At 37.9% G+C, this 21286-nt stretch overlaps 1 protein-coding gene across 1 annotated transcript in view; it reads left to right on the top strand.

The window, feature by feature from the left end:
- Window positions 1-21286, top strand: part of LOC124555903 (unconventional myosin-Vb-like) — a 143466-nt gene that overhangs the window by 91076 nt on the left and 31104 nt on the right. The window contains exons 8-9 of the mRNA XM_047129961.1: window positions 14096-14353; window positions 14521-14655. Coding sequence (XP_046985917.1) covers window positions 14096-14353; window positions 14521-14655 — 393 coding nt within the window. The remainder of the gene's footprint in view (window positions 1-14095; window positions 14354-14520; window positions 14656-21286) is intronic.

Raw genomic sequence — 21286 nt, 5'->3', positions numbered from 1 at the left:
GTTGATTAAGAATAAGTCAATTAAATTACAGGTAAACACGAAAATATGATTCCACAAATTTGGCCTATACGCAACTGTGTGTAAAGAGAAACAACAGCGTGAATTTTCTGAAACAACAACTTAAACTTTACACTACTTTCTGGAAATGTGAGTTAAATAATGAAAAGGTATGCTACAGTTAAATGGCTGGAGAGAGCAAATAACAATTGAATGAAATTCTATCACCTAGCTGCATTCAGAGAAGTATTTGAATTACTCATGTCAATCTGTGTCAGTAATTATACTGTCTGAATATACAACAGTGGATGAACAACTGGTTGCATTTAGAGGCAAATGCAGTTTCCGACAGTATATACCAAGCAAGCCTGCAAAATGTAGTTTGAAAATTTTCACCTTATGTGACGCTAAAACATGGTATACTTTGGGGATGGAAATCTATGTTGGGGAAACACTTAGAGGGTCCCTTTGCACTGTCAAACTCGCCTAAGGAGATAGTAAGTAGACTTGTACAGCCTATCGGAGGCACAGGACGCAATGTGACACTAGACAACTGGTTTTGTTCCATACCACTGACTGAAGAGCTCCTGAAAAAGAAACATACAATAGTAGGAACTTTTAGAAAGAATAAGAGGGAGATCCCTCCAGACTTTGTTTGCTCAAGAGGTCATGAACTTAGAAGCAGCCTTTTTGGATTCAGAAAGGATATCACCATGGTTTCATATGTGCCAAAGAAGAGCAAAAAATTATTCTTCTTTCACCTTTGCATCATGACTGTGCCATTGACACAAATACTGCAGAGGAAAAGAAACAAGAAATTATAACAATGTACAATAAGACCAAATCAGGTGTGGACACAATAGATGAAATGTGCGCTACTTATTCAACCTCAAGAAAAACTAGACGCCGGTCACTTGCCCTATTTTTTTGAATGATTGACATTGCTTACAATAACGCCTTCATCATATATGCAAATAATAACAATGAGAGGATTTCCCAAAGAATGATTTTACGTGATGTCAGAAGGTCATTAGTAAATCCCATAGTGTGTAAGAGAGCAGCCACTCACTCCCTGCCTAAACAAGTTAGACAGAAAGCCACAAAAATGGCAGGAATTGAAGACAGCAACAATGCACCACCTTCTGAACAAAGGATACTTAAGCCCAGGTGCTGCACAGTTTGTCCTCAGGCTAAAGATATAAAAGTTAAATTGCACTGTGCTCGATGTTTGAAAGTTATGTGTGTAAAGCACATGAGAAATGTGTGGGAAAAGAGCTATGATAACGCACTCCTTGCAGCCAGTGATAGTGACTGATTTCATAAAATGTTTGTATGAATTGACTGAACAAACTTTTAATTATAAGTATAAAGTCTTACACCTGTAATACAGTATGAAGAATAACAGAAATAAATAATTAAACAAAATATTGTAAGAAAATGGGAATTATTGCATATGTTTCAAATAACCCAGTTTAGTACTAAAGTAACATTAAATAAAACGCTAATATACTGGGAGATAACATTCTAAATAGCCATTTGTGAAGTAAACATATTCATATCAGTGATATGCTGCACAACAGTGTCATTATAGCCACTATTATTTTGGGTGTTAGCAACACCCTACGCGACTATTAACGTTACGAAAAGCCACGTGACCACATAAGGGTTAAGGGTCAGAAAGGTAACACTCCCTACAATCACTTCATTGCTTTCAAATACACTTCACTAGGCAACTGTACTTTCACTTATTACATTATACAAACCCTTTACAAGCTAGTGCATGACGCTAAATAGCTGTGGTGTATTCTTCTACTAATACCTATATATACCCTATACTTCCTCAATATTCCCCAAAAAATTGTGTACATACAGTGTACTAACCTCATTACTCCTGCCATTATACATCCTTTTACACTTTCATGTTTACTGGTTACTCAGGGCACTCAAAATAATTTGATACACTTGTACATTTTGTAAAATTCCATTACCTTACCTTTTTGCTATAATCAAAAAACTTTTTTCCCTATGAACAGAAAAACATCCTTCTGATTACTTTTGTACTCATAAAATAATCAAATAGTTGTTAACTCTCTGAATTTTACATAATCAGTGTTGTATAGGTTTTATGTTACTGTTTACTGTCAAAAATGACTGTTCACCAATGTTTCTGCCAACCGGGAGGGTTTCAGTTTAATCTATCACCTCTACTATCATTATCTCTCACATGTGTGGGGGACTAGTTACTATTTGTCCATTTTCCACCACTATTTTCAAAATTCCCATCACCATTTCTGTTCCCAGAATTTCTATTCTCATAAAACTGTTGGTCCCCATGGTTTGATGCTACATCCTGATAATTTCTAAAATTATTTGGATTCCTGTCATTCCTTGCCAGGATGTTGTTGTTATGTCCTTGGTTAAAACTGTCATTATTATTTGAATTTCTATTATTATTGTGATTACTCCAGTTAAGCCTCCTGGAATCTGTACTGTGGTGGCCAAACCTGTTACACACCCTGTCCAACGTTTCTACATATTTCAGGACTGGTCTACAGAATCATCTGGCCCATAGAGTAACCCCATTTCAATTATTTCTGGTAGCCTTCTCTTAAGTGCACCTATGTGAGTTAATTCATGAAAAGGTTGGTCTAAGTGAGAATGTTTCATGATCTGGTCTTCGCAAAACTCTTTCATATCCCCATTCTGCTCCCTGTACATCGGACCATTTAAAAACTCACTCTTTATCTGTGCCTGTTCAGTGTCAGACCAAAACTTTTTCAAAAAACACTTTTTGAATTCATCTATGGATAAATTGCTACAGTCACGTTGGATGGCCTATGACAGCCCTTCCCCTTCTAATGTTCTTTTAATAAACTTAATTTTTAATTCATCACTCAGACCAGGGAGAAAACTATCATGGCAATGTCATATAAAATCAACTGGATGGAAATGCTTGTCACCGAGGAAACATTTTAGTGGCATAGTAGGAAGGCTTGGGTGTCCTACATTGCAGATTTTTTTTAGATAAGCCCCATCTTGTTTTTTTTGGTAATAGTGACATCACTATGTAAGTCTAACACATTTGAGTCTGTTATCTCAGATATTTGCTGAACTTTTTTTATCTATTTCTGAGGCAACACTGTCTATTTTTTCATTTTGCTTATTTATAAAGTTTACAGCTTGTTTACTAGTGTCTCCAACAGCATCTTTACATCTAACTTCAAAAACACCTATCTCAGATCTGAGACCCTTGTCTACTTCCTATGGTTTTGTCTCTAATGATTGAATTTTGGATTCTGAAGCCTCTAACTTCCCCTCTACTTTTTTCACATGTTCATCTGTAGCTTTCACTTGCGAAAAAACACCAACTAAGTCTTTTTTAATATCTGAAATTTGTGCATTAAGCTCTGCTCTAATGACATTACTTTCTGAGACTATTGACTTTCAAGTTTTTCACTATTTTTCTCTGTCGATGACAGTTTTTTCACTATTTTTCTCTACCAATGACAGTTTTTCACTATTTTTCTCTATCAATGACAGTTTTTCACTCTTTGTTTCATTGATGACATCAATGCAGTAAACATGTCTTGTAAATTTAACTGTTTCGGTTTTTCACTCGCATTGTTTCACTTACGTGCAACTGTACTTGTTTCTCATGGTCTGGAATCAAATATAACACACTACTGTCTAAAAATTTCGATTCTGCATGGATTTCATTTAACTTTTTTGGTCAACTATTGCCTAATGCATCCTGAAACATGCCTTTATTGGCTATGTCCTTTTTAAAGTCATTAGTTGAAGCTGGTAGCTTCAGCATATTTATTTCATTGTTCTGATCATGATCCATTTGTTGTAAATTTGTTCATAAATTATCAGTGCTAGAAAAAATGCCAGTCAGAATGTCCACACAACATTGCACTGAGAAAGTACAAAAATAAATTTTTTAATTGGTACTTAGCTTATTATTGTCCTGGATTGGGTAGGTGGTGTCAACTTTCGTAATAATGATTCAACCTTTTAAAACCATGTATGTCCATAGTGTTGTGTCATTCCAAAACTTCTCAACATGTACTATGTCAAACAATATTTGGTTTAAAATCATTACACTTTGCAACACAATTACATGCATTTTGATCACCTGAAACATAAACACTGTCAAAAATCCAAACGTATAAGTATCCTGGCCACAAGGGCACCACTTTAACGACCTCCTTTGTTATGCACATTGGATGACTGTTAATTGTAATAATTGTTCATTGAGTAGAAATACTGTTGGGCAGATCTAGTGGTAGATTTAAAGAAAAAATACTCTTCTTGTTTCCTTTATTAAAGGATCTCCTTCAATCCATTCCTTGAATTTCTTCTGTGTGGAAGCCAGGTTCTCTTTTAGGTCTGGAAACCCTATAGATTGACATGCTTCTTGAAATGACATAGACTACAAACTGATTCATATGTAGTTTTAAATTTTAATAGTCCTATATGCCTTGCTGACGTCAACTACAATGATCACTCAGCGAAATACATTCCATTTGTCTGAAACTCCAGACAACTTTACATTTTTCCTTCCTTCCTTCCCGACAGACAACATACAACCAACTGGCACCCACTTCACATCATTTCATAGTACATCAGTAAAGATTTAGGCATACTAAGAGCAAAACAGAACATTAAATCAAGAATAATTTACAGAAAATGAAATTCACTCAGCAGCACAATAGAACAATTATGATAATATATGTATTCACATGAACAAAGCTTTTTGTTTTGTTTTTTGTAGTACAGTAATTTTTATGAAATTCTTTTATCACAGGGGTTAATTGTGTTAGCACGACATATTATACAGTCGGAGTTTAAAACATTTCAAATAAGATTGAAAAATGGCTGAGATTGTAAATTTGAGAATATACATGGTCCAAATGGCTTATTGCACATTACAATGAGCACCACCTTCATTCATCACATTCAGTTCCCATACAATAATTATTTTTAATGAATGTCAGTGACACTGAGATATTTATGCCACTAAAAGCAATGTTACTGAATGGCTTTCCATATCTGCCATGATTTTTAATTGCAATTCCCATTCTGAACAGTTACTATAGCAAACAAGAAGTTTGGTGTAACAGTATTTTAGATTGAAATTTGGAAGGTTCACTTGTATATTAGATAAGAACTGTCATACTGAAAACTTCTCCACTTTTGAGAGAAGCTAGTACTAACAACGTCTCATTTGATGTATCATTGCAAATTTCAGTAGTGAATAACTATTATGAGCAGTGGACATGATTTTGCTGTGTTGCTCTGTATGAAATTGACAGCTTCTGTCATGTAGTTCAATTGGGAATTTTGTTTGAAGTGGGTCCGATAACAAGTCATTGCCTTCAGATATCAGATGTGCCATTTGAGGCCTTTTATTTCTGTGGTTCTGGTATTTCATCAGTTCAAGAAGTTAAACTTTCCTGGATATTTGCTTAAAAAGTTGTAAATTTAAAAAAGAATAAGGTTTGACGTGACATCCATATTGTCTCTAATACATTTCTTTCTTTTTTTAGTCTGAATGTGGAAAAGGGCATGTTCTTGTTGTTGTTGTTGTTGTTGTCTTCAGTCCTGAGACTGGTTTGATGCAGCTCTCCATGCTACCCTATCCTGTGCAAGCTTCTTCATCTCCCAGTACTTACTGCAACCTACATCCTTCTGAATCTGCTTAGTGTATTCATCTCTTGGTCTTCCTCTATGATTTTTACCCTCCACAGTGCCCGCCAGTGCTAAATTTGTGATCCTTTGATGCCTCAGAACATGTCCTACCAATCGGAACCTTCTTCTTGTCAAATTGTGCCACAAACTCCTCTTCTCCCCAATTCTATTCAATACCTCCTCATTAGTTATGTGATCTACCCATATAATCTTCAGCATTCTTCTGTAGCACCACATATAGAAAGCTTCTATTCTCTTCTTGTCCAAAGTATTTATCGTCCATGTTTCACTTCCATACATGGCTACACTCCATACAAATACTTTCAGAAACGACTTCCTGACACTTAAATCTATACTCGATGTTAACAGAATTCTCTTCTTCAGAAACTCTTTCCTTGCCATTGCCAGTCTACATTTTATATCCTCTCTACTTTGTCCATCATTAGTTATTTTGCTCCCCAAACAGCAAAACTCCTTTACTACTTTAAGTGTCTCATTTCCTAATCTAATTCCTTCACCATCACCTGATTTAATTTGACTACATTCCATTATCCTCGTTTTGCTTTTGTTGATGTTCATCTTATATCCTTGTTTCGAGACACTGTCCATTTCATTCAACTGCTCTTCCAAGTCCTTTGCTGTCTCTGACAGAATTATAATGTCATCGGTGTACCTCAAAGTTTTTATTTCTTCTCCATGGATTTTAATACCTACTCTGAATTTTTCTTTTGTTTCCTTTACTGCTTGCTCAATATACAGATTGAATAACATTGGGACACTGAACTCACATTCGGGAGGACGACGGTACAATCCCACGTCCGGCCATCCTGATTTAGGCTTTCCGTGATTTCCCTAAAATCACTCCAGGCAAATGCTGGGATGGTTCCTTTGAAATGGCCCTGTCTGACTTCCTTCCCAACCACTGCTTCCCCTTCATGCCCCTCGACTCTTATAATTGCCATCTGGTTTCTGTACAAATTGTAAATAGCCTATCGCTCCCTGTATTTTACCCCTGACACCTTCAGAATTTGAAAGAGAGTATTCCAGTCAACATTGTCAAAAGCTTTCTCTAAGTCTACAAATGCTAGAAACATAGGTTTGCCTTTCCTTAATCTTCCTTCTAAGATAAGTCATAAGGTCAGTATTGCCTCACGTGTTCCAATATTTCTACAGAAGCCAAAGTGATCTTCCCCGAGGTTGGTTTCTACCAGTTTTTACATTCGTCTGTAAAGAATTCGTGTTAGTATTTTGCAGCTGTGACTTATTAAACTGATTGTTCGTTAATTTTCACATCTGCCAACACCTGCTTTCTTTGGGGTTGGAATTATTATATTCTTCTTGAAGTCTGAGGGTATTTTGCCTGTCCCATACATCTTGCTCACCAAATGGTAGAACTTTGTCAGGACTGGCTTGTCAGGACTGGCTCTCCCAAGGCCATCAGTAGTTCTAATGGAATGTTGTCTACTTCCGGGGCCTTGTTTTGACTCAGGTCTTTCAGTGCTCTGTCAAACTCTTCATGCAGTATTGTATCTCCCATTTCATCTTCATCTACATTCTCTTCCATTTCCATAATACTGTCCTCAAGTACATCGCACTTGTATAGACCCTCTATATACTCCTTCCACCTCTCTGCTTTCTCTTCTTTGCTTAGAACTGGGTTTCCATCTGAGCTCTTGATATTCATACAAGTGGTTCTCTTTTTTCCAAAGATCTCTTTAATTTTCCTGTAGGCAGTATCTGTTTTACACCTAGTGAGATAAGCCTCTACATCCTTGCATTTGTCCTCTAGCCATCCTTGCTTAGCCATTTTGCGCTTCCTGTTGATCTCATTTTTGCCTGCTTCATTTACTGCATTTTTATATTTTCTCCTTTCATCAATTAAATTCAAGGATTTATACTAGCCCTCGTCTTTTTACCTACTTAATCCTCTGCTGCCTTCACTACTTCATCCCTCAACGCTACCCATTCGTCTTCTACTGTATTTCTTTCCCCCATTCCTGTCAATTGTTCCCTTATGCTCTCCCTGAAACTCTGTACAACCTCTGGTTTAGTCAGTTTACTCAGGTCCCATCTCCTTAAATTCCCACCTTTTTGCAGTTTCTTCAGTTTTAATCTACAGTTCATAACCAATAGATTGTGGTCAGAGTCCACATCTGCCACTGGAAATGTCTTACAATTTAAAACCTGGTTACTAAATCTCTGTCTTACCATTATATAATCTATCTGATCTCTTCTAGTATCTCCAGGATTCTTCCGTGTATACAACCTTCTTTTGTGATTCTTGAACTAAGTGTTAGCTATGATTAAGTTATGCTCTGTGCAAAATTCTACCAAGCAGCTTCCCCTTTCATTTCTTAGCCCCAATCCATATTCACCTACTATGTTTCGTTCTCTCCCATTTCCTACTCTCGAATTCCAGTCACCCATGACCATAAAATTTTCATCTCCCTTCACTACCTGAATAATTTCTTTTATTCATTATACATTTCATCAATTTCTTCATCATCTGCAGAGCTAGTTGGCATATAAACTTGTACTACTGTAGTAGGCGTGGACTTCGTGTCTATCTTGGCTACAATAATGCGTTCACTATGCTGTTTGTAGTAGCTTACCCACACTCCTATTTTCTTATTCATTATTAAACCTACTCCTGCACAACCCCTATTTGATTTTGTATTTATAACCCTGTATTCACCTGACCAAAAGTCTTGTTCCTCCTGCCACCAAACTTCACCAATTCCCACTATATCTGACTTTAACCTATCCATTTCCCTTTTTAAATTCTCTAACCTACCTGCCCGATTAAGGGATCTGACATTCCATGCTCCGATCCGTAGAACGCCAATTTTCTTTCTCCTGATAACGACGTCCTCCTGAGTAGTCCCCGCCCGGATATCCAAATGGGGGACTATTTTACCTCTGGAATATTTTACCCAAGAGGATGCCATCGTCATTTAACCATACAGTAAAGCTGCAGAGACATATGCAGGAATAATTTTAAAGGAGGCATATAATGGGGCCATTGCCATGTGGCTTGAAAGGATATATAGCTGCAACTGACGAAAGAAGGTACCACACTCTGAAAATGGCATATTAGTAAAACACTATTAACAATCTCTTGATACTGCCATTACTGATTTTGGCTTACAGTTAATTCATGAAGAAGGAATTCATATATGTATGTATTATCATACTGTGATTCATCAGTTAAGCACTAAGAAATCACCACTAACACAACAATAATTTGTTATAATTTTGAGATGCTGAATGTATTATGTTGCACGTAAAGAGCTATTATCATTACTTGTTGGGCAATATGTGTCTGCTGGATTGACTGGGAATCAAAGGAAAGAGAAGAGAAAATGATATGGGAAGAGCCATGCTGCTACGGGATACTATATTAACACTTTGCTGGCTGCATATATCGTACAAATTGATCCCAACAGTGGTAATTCAGATTACTTGGCTTGTCACTGGCCATTCTTGACATTATTAGGGGATATCATCACTAGTTCTTGTAAGTTCTCAATCCTGTTCCCCTACTTACATGAAATTTCGAAGATATACGTATGTAAATAAATACAAAATTTGTTTGTTTCAAATGTTTGTTCATTTAAACTTTTTGGAAAAATAATCAATTACGAGTTGCACTTTGAAAAGCTGGTAAGCATTATCCAGTTTATTTTGCTGTCAGAAAAATGTAAAAATGATAATATTTGTGTGAATCGCCTGCGGGACAGCGCTTTGTCAAATATCGGTGTGTGTAGCAATGGATTCGTTGACCAATAATCATCAATCCTAGCTTTTTTTTTTTTTTTTTTTTTTACAGTTTCCATAAGGATAGCCAGCCCAAATACACACGCGCACACACACACACACACACACACACACACTCTCTCTCTCTCTCTCTCTCTCTCTCTCTCTCTCTCTCTCTCTCTCTCTCTCTTTCTTTATTTCAATACACGAACACTATCCCAATAGCTTGAAGTGCATATAGGAATCTCTGTTATATTCCAAAGAATGATTGGTGTCAAGACAATGTCCTGCAGTGGCAGATTTACTTGGCTGTTGTAAGCGTGCACGCCATTTATGCTCAGAATATTGGCCTTTCACAGTCCTGATAGTCTGACCAATATATGACATGAAACAGCTGCAAGGAATACAGTAGACAACCACCTTACATGAACCAAGATCATCCTTTATGTTACCTAAAAGGACCCCAATTTTAAATGGTTATTAAAACACACACATCACATTGTATTTCCACAGAATATGACCAATCCTGTTTGAAATGCTTCCTGTGTAAGGCCAAAAAGCCGTAGAATTTGGTACCACCTCAGTATTATCATGGCTCACACAGTGCATAGTTGGTCAAGAGTGCAACATATGTCTTATCTCTCTTTCACTACAACCATTCCGACAAAAGGTGACTTCAAGATGGACTAACTCTGCTGACAAACTCTCAGGGCCCAGGATGACATGGGCCCTGTGAACCAAGGTTTGAAGTACCCCTTCATGTTGAGCTGTATGGTGAAAACTATTAGCCTGCAGATACAAGTTAGTGTAAGGAGGCTTCCTATAATTGGCATGTCCCAACGCACAATCCATCTTCCTCCTAACCACCACATCAAAGAATGGAAGACAGCCATCCTTTTCCACCACTGTTGTGAAGTGAATATTGAGGTGGGTTGAATTCAGGTGTTCTAGAAAGTCATTCAAATTCTCACTGCCATTAGGCCAAACAACAAAAGAATCTTCTACATATCTGAAAAAAAACATGCAGTTTTCAAAGCCGTAGACTCCAAGGTAAGTTCTTCAAAATCTTCCATAAACAAGCTGGCAATGATAAGTGACAACTCCATCTGTCCGCTCATAGTACTGCTCATTGAATAAAAAGGAAGTGAGTTAACACATGTTGAAATGGGTTCATTAATTCAGCACCAATCCTAACCTCAATCAACTGTAATGAATCGGACAGAAGTATATGAGTGAAAAGAGAGAGAGACCACATCAAAACTTACAAGAATATGTCATTCAAATGCATTCACTCTAACTGATCTACAAAATCTGCTGAGTTCTTAACATGGTGCTTACATTGACATACTATACGACTCAACAGAGTAACAAAGTTTTTTTCTACACAATGTCAGAGCAACAGTCTTAATCACAATCTTATGAAGAGGAGCCTCTTCCCTGTGGACCTTAGGGAGGCCAAGTACCCTAGAGAGAACAGCACAATAAGAATTGAGGCTCTTGATATTCTCCTACCATAAGGAACTTTTTCCAGGAGGTTGTTAGTCTTTCTCTCAACACTTTTTGTTGGGTCAGAACCGATCCTGCGATATGTGGAATCAGACAGTAAAAACTGCATCCTTTGACGGGTCAACTCTAAGTGAATGTAAAGCAGTCCTCTCAGCTGCTGTGATATTACTCTTGGGTGTACGTCCCCCAGTCAACACACAATATGCCTTCCTCCTAGTATATTCTGCAACATAAGGAGGTAGTTTAAAAACAGTGTGTACAAGAGAACTTATAGAATCAGCCACTGGCAAATGCTTTGGAGCACCAATAAAGCTGCTTCATCAAAAAGCTTTCTCCATGAGACATATCACAGAATGTTGAGATACAGTATAGATTCCAAGCCACAGAAACATTCAAACTTTGCCAAATGCCTGGCAGTTACAGAATGAAATTCCCAGTGCCATGAAGCATCATCCACCAATCCCAAGAAAAAGCTGAAATTTTGAAGCAGGCGTTGAATGAAGCTGAAAAAATTCCTTGGAAACAAAATCCAGCTGTCAGTGAGTGTAATGGATCCTCTCATAAACAATATCTAGGCTAGTGCATTGCTTGATAAGACTAGTGGAAGGAGAATTAATATGATGCACTACTTTGGCAAACGTTGGAACAATATTTTGATCACAACGCTGCAGTAAAAACGACACTGCACATTGCAATCTTACTGTACTGCTGCAGAATTTATCCAACCTCCACAAGCAGTGATTAGTTCTATTGGGAGGAAATTAACAATGTGAGATTTAGTTTCTTCTGGCATATACAGTGTTCAAATAACTTAAGAGAATGCAGCTGGGTGGCATTGTTGACAACTGCAGATACTTCAACAGGAACATACCTTGCCATTTTCAATGCAAAACTGCAGAAAGTAAGCACTGTGTTGACACCCACTTACTTTTTATTCAATGACCAGTACTGTGAGCAGACAGATGGAGTTGTAATGGGAAGCCCATTGTCACCCATCATTACCAATTTGTATATGGAAGATTTCGAGGAACACACCTTGGAGTCTGCAGCTGAAACTAGCATGTTTTTTCAGATACGTAGATGATAGTTCTGTTATTTGGCTTCATGGCAGTGAGAACTTGAATGACTTTCTAGAACACCTGAATTCAATCCAGGGAGGAGAGAGAGAGAGAGAGAGAGAGAGAGAGAGAGAGAGAGAGAGAGAGAGGGGGAGGAGGAGGAGGAGGAGGAGGAGGAGGATTGTTATTGAACTTCGCTATTTGAGCAAGTGTAGGTGGATTACCATTTACCATATGGGTACCCAACTTTACAGTGTTCAGACTGTGTGCTGCAGAATTTGCATTGTCAGTAGTGGTAGCATCATGACTTGCCATTAGTAGGAATACTAGTACAGAGACAAAGTGCTGAAACGTAAGTATCAATGTGCATTACAGCTGCAGACAGTCAATAAGGGTCTGGGCATGTGAGCAGAGCTTTACTCATAGAACTTTTTTTTATCAAAACAGCAGCACTAGTGTTGCTGCTCTTCACAAGTCTCATGCATTAAAGAAATATGAAGAGGTCCTCTTTCTACACCAGTGTTGAAGAATATGATTCAGAAGTCAGAACTAACTGACAATTTGGGAATTACTCCTGAAAAAGGCCGGTGGCCAGTTGTGTCACATGTTGTTGAAGAATGTACTGTTGCCATGGCTGAGAAAGCTGGACACAATAACGATCTTCAAGCTGTGCCACAACTGCTGAACATTCCATTGTCCTTTGTTCAAAAAGTGCTGCAAACAATTGAGATGGTATCCAGGCCATCATGGATGCAGGAGGTCATAACATTGAGCAATATTTGTAACTTGGAATGTAAACATGGCAATTTATGTGTTGAAATTTCTCCCTACTCACTTTATATGTGACTTATTATAATTTATGCTCTGTATTTTATGCATGCCCAAGCCATAGAACAGATTTCTGTTAACTATTTTGTGTCTGTCTAAATTTTTCATGTGCAAAATCCAGATCTATCTTAACTTTCTGAGAATCTTTCTTAAATACCACCTAATGTTCTCCCATTGTGTTTAATAGTGCAATAATTCTTCATCATGTGACCTGTGAGTATTATCTAACAATTCCCACCTAACTGATTACCTCATGAGGCTATGCCTAGAAAGTGATTTCATTACATTTCAAGTGTAACCTTCATATGCTCCTTGCAAGACTCATGACCTGAACTGAAATTTAGTCTCCTCCTTAACCTCAGCTTCTTAGTGTGTCATTGCATAGGATAGCTTTTGAATTGGAACACAACTTATTGATGCAGATTAAATACTGAATAAGACATAGATACTGTACTCAAAGTATGAAGAAACAAGCTAATTTTATACAGTGTTATCATGGAAATGTGACTCTACTAAGAACCATGCACAGACTGCACAGTTCAGTGTCAAATTTTTGAGTAGTTGGAGCTAGGTTCATTTGGTAAAACTCGAAAATTTTCATTAAGGTGATAGGCACTTGATTCACTTATTGTATTTATGAAATATTGAAAATAATACCCAAGTTCTAGCTCAAATTAGATCACACCTACTGAATATTGTACCCTTATAGTGTGTAACTACTACACGGCTACATGATAAGAAAGTGCAGACTGATTCTGGGATTACTGTCCAAATCATGTAGCATGTAATACCCCGAGATGATATGCACACCATAGTATGAGATGCAACAGAGGTGCACAGAGGTGAAGAAACAATGTTGATCAGGTCTGTTTAAAGTTTTGTGGATTTTGTAAATTTCTTCAGTTTTGAAGACATGGTTTATAGTCTTTGTATTCTCTTTGGTTTTCTTATGTAAGTGCTGAGAAACATTACAGACTCAATTATACGCTTCCTTTGTTAATTAATTAATTAATTAATTCTTAAATCTTTGCATGGAGGACATAAAGTAGGGATTTTTTTCTGTTGGCTATATAGAGGATTGAATATCTGCATTAAAAGATTGAAGTAAGAACATGTTTTAGTCCTATTTTGAGTTTCCTTAACAGATTGTTTTGGTCTCATTTCATCTATGAAAGTAGCAGTTTTATGAATTCATCTACAAGGTATATAATAACTGTCCCCAAAATAATGTCTGTCATTCACATGCCATTATTCAGAGTCTTGCTGGGCACATACAAGAAAAGATACAGCCACTGGTGGTGCCAGCTATTCTTGAACATGAAGAAATAAGTGGCTTGACAAGTCAGATAGCTAGTGGAAAGAGAGGAAGAGCTGTGTTGTCATCATGGGATTCTGAGCCATTTTTGGGTGTACAGAAGTCATTGGATGCACTCTTGCAGGAACTAAATTATATCTATAAAGTTATGGGGAACCATGGTGTTGACCCAGAACTTACTGTCCAGATATTTCAGCAGGTGAGATGACCAATTTTCTAACAGTAAGTTACATGATCCTAGACTATAAGGAAACTGCTGTATTTTGTAAATACTGAATTCTCTAGTAGATTGCAAACCAGAAATAAAAGAAAATACCCATGACAATGTTACCATTTTAAGTGAAGTTGTGTGTTTTAATTTTGCAGGTATTCTACTTCATCTGTGCCATTTCAATGAATAATCTACTGCTCCGAAAGGATTTGTGTCATTGGAGTAAAGGAATGCAGATAAGATATAATCTATCACATCTTGAACAGTGGTGTCGTGACATGAGACTACAGGTACATGTAGTGTTATCAGTAGTCTATTTTTTTTCCTCCTCCCTGCAAAGAACAACATTAATGAAACGTGGAGTATTCATAGGCTTTGGCTTATGGAACCACTTTTGTATTGTCAAATCAACAACAATAAGGATTTAGGGAAATCAATGCAGTCCCTTTAATCTCATTATGTTGTGGGAAAAATAATGTTGTTTTAGACTATTATGTAACTAAAAATTAAATTTGGTCTGATTAGGTCACTTACTTGGGGTATTATACAGTGTTTTGCCTTGGGACAGCCTCTTTTCCTGTTACTCAACAATGACTTGTCATCAAGTGTAGCAGATGACTCCAAAGTAACTTGCAGATAACATAAGGAATAGACTGTCATCTCGAACCGCATAATGTAGCCCTACAAATAACATATCAGAGGGAAATCTGTTGATGTGTCACATATAAGAGTGTAACTCTGTTACAATAAAAATGTACTATAAGTAAATTTTATTGAATAATTCCTTTTGGATTGGTGTTATTACAGCCATCAATAATGTCCTAATCATGTAGTGTGGTACGTCAGACTTCTAGGACTGAAGACAAGTGTGGCAACTCTTGTGGAAGGCATGTACATTTCATCTGCAAATGGTGAATGTAGATAACATGCTTTACAATAATAATACCAATATCTACAGTCAGCACCTGTGGTATGCTTTAACTACTTTACTTTGAATTGTATATAATTCCTTGATGTCATGTGGGATAATATTGTGAGGTATCTCAGCACAGGTGCCTAAAATACCTTCTACTCTAAAAACATGACAGATACACTTACATTAAACTAACTTCATGACTGATGTTTCATTGTATGGAGCAGTAGATCTGTATTGAAATAATTTACAGAAGAACCTCCCATCTCCATAGTGAACTGGATTTTATTGTACAAGGTGTACAACTTTGCTTCCGCCATTTTTCCCCAACATTTGAGGCTTTAATGAAACAAATGGTTACACGTGTTTCATTCAAAGTATTTTCCATTGCTGGCCACTACTTTCTCCCATCTTTCAGGCAGTGTATGAATCCTGCATCAAAAAAATTGTTCAACTTTTGAAGCAATCCATGAATCGATCCAGTTTGTGGCTTCTTCATGAGATCGTAAGTGTTGGTCAGCCAGGCCACGTGCCATTGATCTAAACAGGTGATAGTCTGAGGGAGCAATGTCTGGAGAGTACAGCAGGTGGGATAGGACTTCCCATTTTAATGTTTCCACGTATGTTTTGACCTCTCTTGCAATGTGGGGTTGAGCATTGTCGTGCTGCAAAATCACTATATTGTGCATCTCACTGTATTGCGGCCGTTTGTCTTCTAATGTTCCACTCAAATGCACCTAATTGCATTTGATAGCAAGCATCTGTGATTGTTTCACGTGGTTTTAACACCTCATAGTACACGATGCCAAGCTGGTCCCACCAAATGCAAAGCATTATCTTGGAGCCATGAATATTCGGTTTGGCCATCAATGTGGAAGCATGGCCAGGATATCCCCATGATTTTTTGCATTTAGGGTTATCGTAATGAACCCATTTTTCGTCCCTGGTCACAATATGATGCAGAAATCCCTTCTGTTTTTGCCTTTAAAGCAACTGTTCACAAACCCACAAACACCATTAAACGTCTCTTGGTTTCAGCTCACATGGGACCCAACTTCCTTCTTTCTGAATCATGCCCATAGCCTTGAGAAGTTTTTAAATTGCTAGATGTGTCACTCCCACTAATTGTGGCAATTCTTCTTGAGTTTGACACGAGTCTTTACTCAGCAATGTCTCCAATTCTGCATCTTCAAAAACATTCTCTCTTCCACCATGCCAGTCAACGACATTAAAATCACTGTTCTTGATGCATTGAAACCACTCAAGACACATTCTTTCACTAATAGCATCCTTACCATCCATACTTGAGAGCATTCAATGAGACTCAACCACTGTTTTCTTCATATTGAAACAAAACAGTAACATCTCCCACAAATCATGAGAACTAGGCTCATAAAATGACATTTTCAATCAAGTACAACTTCATGATGCAGACAAAAATTGACTAATGTTTGACTGAGGTTATGTTGACTGAGGTCCAAGCTAACTGCCTGATGTCTGCGATCTGTTTGTTTCGACTGCTACTTACTATTGTCGCCACCTATTGGCAAACAGTGTAAGCAAAGTTGTACACCTTGTATTGTGACTTTAAATGTTGTAGGAATGCATTTATCTAGTGATACCATTCCATAAACACTTCACATTGCCAACATACCTGATCCAGTATTTAATTTTTCAGCTCATTGTTGCTTTCACAGGAAGAGCACTTGTTCAATTTGTTTGTAAAACACCATGTAGTTAGGACTAATAAAAGAAATCCATAGCTATGTCATTAGATGGTCTGTAGTAAGTGTTCTCAAACAGAAAATAATTCTGTTTTGCATATGTTTCAGTGGTAATTGTTGATGTGTAGCACTATGGAATTCAGCTTAGGTATGTGTAAAAGGTATCTCGATTTGTTTTTGCACTCATCAGTGGGAGTATTTGTATACAAGCTAGTGATGTTAAACAAAACTACCCTACCTGACAAAGAAAGTGAACCTGCAAGAAGGGAAAAAAAATAAACTTCACAGTTTGAGAAGTTATGTGATGTTGCAGCAGTGGTTACAAAACTGAATCAAATTTACAAAGAGCTTAATAGTAGGAGTCCACTTATCAGTATGATGTTGCAGCCCTCTGAGATTGATGTATGCACTTCTTTGGTTGAAAAAGGTGTCATAAGGAGTTTGTGACCTCTCCTGAGACAAGTTGGCCAACAACTTTTGTAACTAGTCCTTAATATGCTGCATGCCAGCATGGGATGTTAGTTGAGATCCAAGCTGATTGCACACATGTTCCGTCAGGGGCAGTTCTGGGGATTTTGTTGGCCACCGGCAAACCTCAACATCATGCAGACAGTTCATAGATACACATCATGTGTGAATGACCATTATCCTGTTGAAAAATGGTACCATAATCTTCTTGCATGAGAGGTAACACACAGAATGCCTGTGGTGTACCATTGTCTTTCAGAGTTTTCTGCGTCAGTATAACCTGTTACCTGGAGTTACACCCAATGGCTTTACACCTCGTAATGCCAGGAGTAGCACCTTGTGCCTCTACAAAACCATGAAAGAATGGGACCTCTCCCAGACTGGCATTGTACTCACCAATGATGGTTATCCAGGGTAGTACAAACTTCAGTTCATCAACAAAGACAATGTGACATCATTAATTAGCAATTTATTCTTCCTGGCCGTACCATGACTCCAAAAAAAAAAAAAATAGTCTGTATTGTGGTTTTAATGACAACCTCATGGGATGGTAATTCTCTGGTGAAACTGCTGCTGGTTTCTGACCAAAGGTATGGAATGACGCAGAATGTAGCAAGAGTTCATTATTTGTTCTCAGAAGGCAGATGTAAGTCAGAAGGGGTTACAGTGTTGTTAGTGCAAACTATGACAGTCCCTCTATGTGGTGGTTAGGTGCGGTTCACTGAAACATTAACAATAAGTATATGAGCCCTCACACTCCCATACAGTCAAACAGTCACTGTCACATACAAATGCCATCAGATCTGGATATTGCACAATATGATGAGGCAGCCAATTGAAGACCCACAATGAGGCCCCTTTCAAACTCTGTCAGGTGGTGATAACACTGTCTAAAAAGAGTATGTGGCACCTCCACGTTCTTCACAGTGATCATTCAACATCTTACACTGTCCATGCTCCTTATATATCCTACCAGGCTTGGTAACAACAATTAACTCAAACAACAGTAATGGACTACCTGCAACTCTAATCATTACATACTCAACAATCGTGCATATGTATATGAAAGTAAATTGATATCTGACCATGGCTATTAAGTGACTTTTTTGTCAGACAGTGTAGTTAAAGCCAATATTGTTTGAATTTTAGCTACAAGAGCTGAGGAATTTCGGATGCCAAATATTACTTTAAGTTTTGTTTTCTTATTGTGATGTAATCTAGTTTCTTCCATAGTAATCAACAAGAAGCAGAGAAACTGGACACTACTGGCTGTCATACGTATGTAACATAGGTAAACCAAAACATCTAGGAGCCATTGGAGTAATATTTACAAGTGTCCAGCTGCTGGTTTCTGACCCAAAATTTTTACATGATTTTATAATGTTTTGTTCCTCTTGGTTGTTAGAAGCTGCAATTGGATCTTCATACAGATTGTGAAATTTAGAATTATTTAGGCATTTTTATTTTTTGACTTTGTTAGTGAGAACATCGCTAGACACAAGTTTCCTCGTGAACTTGATAATTGTATTAATTTCACCACACAAAATAGCATCACTATTGGCAGCAGCACTTTTTAATTGTGATCTGGCAAATGTTTCATAGAAGGATCTCCCATTAACACAATTAAAGGTCTATTTATCACTTACAGAAAAACAGCTACTTCTACTGTGACCTGTGCAGGATGGTACCATCCAGTCACAAGTAAGCAGCTTTCAGTTCCTTGGTGTGTCACCTCTCACTGGTTCCATTATCCAAATCTGATTTTCAAACAATATCCATAACTTAATCATTATTTTAAATTAAAGACACAATGAAATATTAAGAGCAGATCAGTGTGTACAAAATCAACTGCAAACACATTGGAAAAGTATAAGTGGTCAGTCAAGCAGATCTGTGGCAGTTAGGTTGTCAGAACACCAGAGAAGATGGACACTATGGAAGATGGGTTCAACCTTGCACAACATCTCTTAAAAGAAAATAATGCATTAAGATGTGTGCTGCAACATTTTACATAACTTTAAGAAAAAAGGTAAATGGATAGTTTAAATCAATAAACGTATGATATAGAATACCACCTTAGTTTTGAATGACAAAACAGTTTTCATTCTCATTTCAAATTAAGGTTCATTTATGCAGATGTTAGATTAGAACATTAAAATCAATTTCATCATTATTTTTTGTCAAATAAAACAGTTACCATACAATGACACTCTGTCTCATCATTTTATATATCTTCATATGTGTTTCAATAATATTGTGTAGAAGCCATATCATTCTATCTACAGTTGTGATGATTGGCTGTTACCTGTCTGTTGTGCTGCCACAAAGAACAAAGTTAGTTTATCCACATACAAGTAAACAGCAAACACACAAATGGTACAATAAACAGTAGAACATAATCTGAGGATGAGCACCTGCTGTGCTGTCCTTATATGGAGGAGATCTCCAGCAGATGCACCATGTGCCATACCATATGCCCAAATTACGGGCAGCCTCTGGTGGCCATCTCGCACAGATACCATTGGTAGAGTATGAGTGTAGTGCACTGGTAACCTGGTAACATGGATCATATCCATATGTACAGGATTATAGCACCCCTCCCCCTTACCAAAAGGGCACTCGTCTGATGACGGAATTGGGGCAAATGATGACACAACCATGACCTATGTGGTGGGCATCAGAGATGCTGGTGGCTGTGGGAGGAGATTCTGGCCTGGAACTGATGAGTAAAGGTGGAAGTGACATTGCCCCTGACATGTGCAGTGGCCACCTCTTGCATAGTGCCATAAGTGAGGGCCGGTGAGAATGGTGTTGGTAGCATCTAGACATCTGGGTCCTCAGAGTGGCAGAACTGCACCAATGCTGAAGTCACTAACCACCTAGGCCAGGAAGAGAGCTTTACCACCTGATGGGTTGAACACTGACAGCAGGCCGTGACAAGACACACAATGTCTTCGTCAATGCCAGGCCAGAAGATGTGTCGATGGGTCAGTGACTTGGTATAATAGAGCCCTCCACTTTCCCAGCTGTAGGAATTGAAGCACACCATACTCTACAGCCATTGGAATCACAACCCTGGATGACAGCCCATCATTTGCTAAGAGAAAACCACCATTACACACTGGAAGGTGGTGACAAAGGACAGAATAGCTACATAAAAAATCAGAAGTCCTGCCCAAAGACCTGTCTGGCCAACCAAGTTGAACAACTTGGTGCAAAGTCAGGTTGACAGCAACAGCAGCTGCAATCCAGAAGCCTGCAATAGGAAACCCTTCCACTATACATTATGCCTCAACATCTAAATGAAAACAAAGGCACTCTTCCTGATCAAAAGTAGGGTATGGCCCTGTCAGAATCAGGGACAGTGCATTGACATTGACATGCTGTGCAGTAGGCCAAAAATGTATTTCATAGTTGTAGTGAGACAGAAACAAGGCCCCACACTGGAGGCAATCTGCTGCTTTGTCAAAGTACAAAGCAGAAGGACTAAACAACAGAACCATGGGCTTGTGGTAAGTAATGAGGTGGAACTTAGATCCATACAAGAATACATCAAACTTTTTGAGGGTATAGATGATAGCAATGCCTCCTCCTCAACTAGGCAGTAGTGCTGCTGAGTGGAATTGAGCATTTTTGACATGTCAACTATCAGACATTAAGAACCATCCTCATGACCATCAGGCCATACTTAGAGGAGCCTGTAGCCAAGACCATTTGGTGGCCAGGATGCCAGGAGAAGAATGCAGCATACATTTCAGAAGCATTAATGCATGCTGCCAGGCCGATGTTCAGTCAAAAGAAATGTCCTTGTGGTGA

Source organism: Schistocerca americana, chromosome X, assembly GCF_021461395.2.
Source record: "Schistocerca americana isolate TAMUIC-IGC-003095 chromosome X, iqSchAmer2.1, whole genome shotgun sequence".
NCBI classification, from domain to species: Eukaryota; Metazoa; Arthropoda; class Insecta; order Orthoptera; family Acrididae; genus Schistocerca; species Schistocerca americana.
Note: the sequence above shows the minus strand (reverse complement) of the source record. Positions and strands in the feature narration are given on the sequence as shown.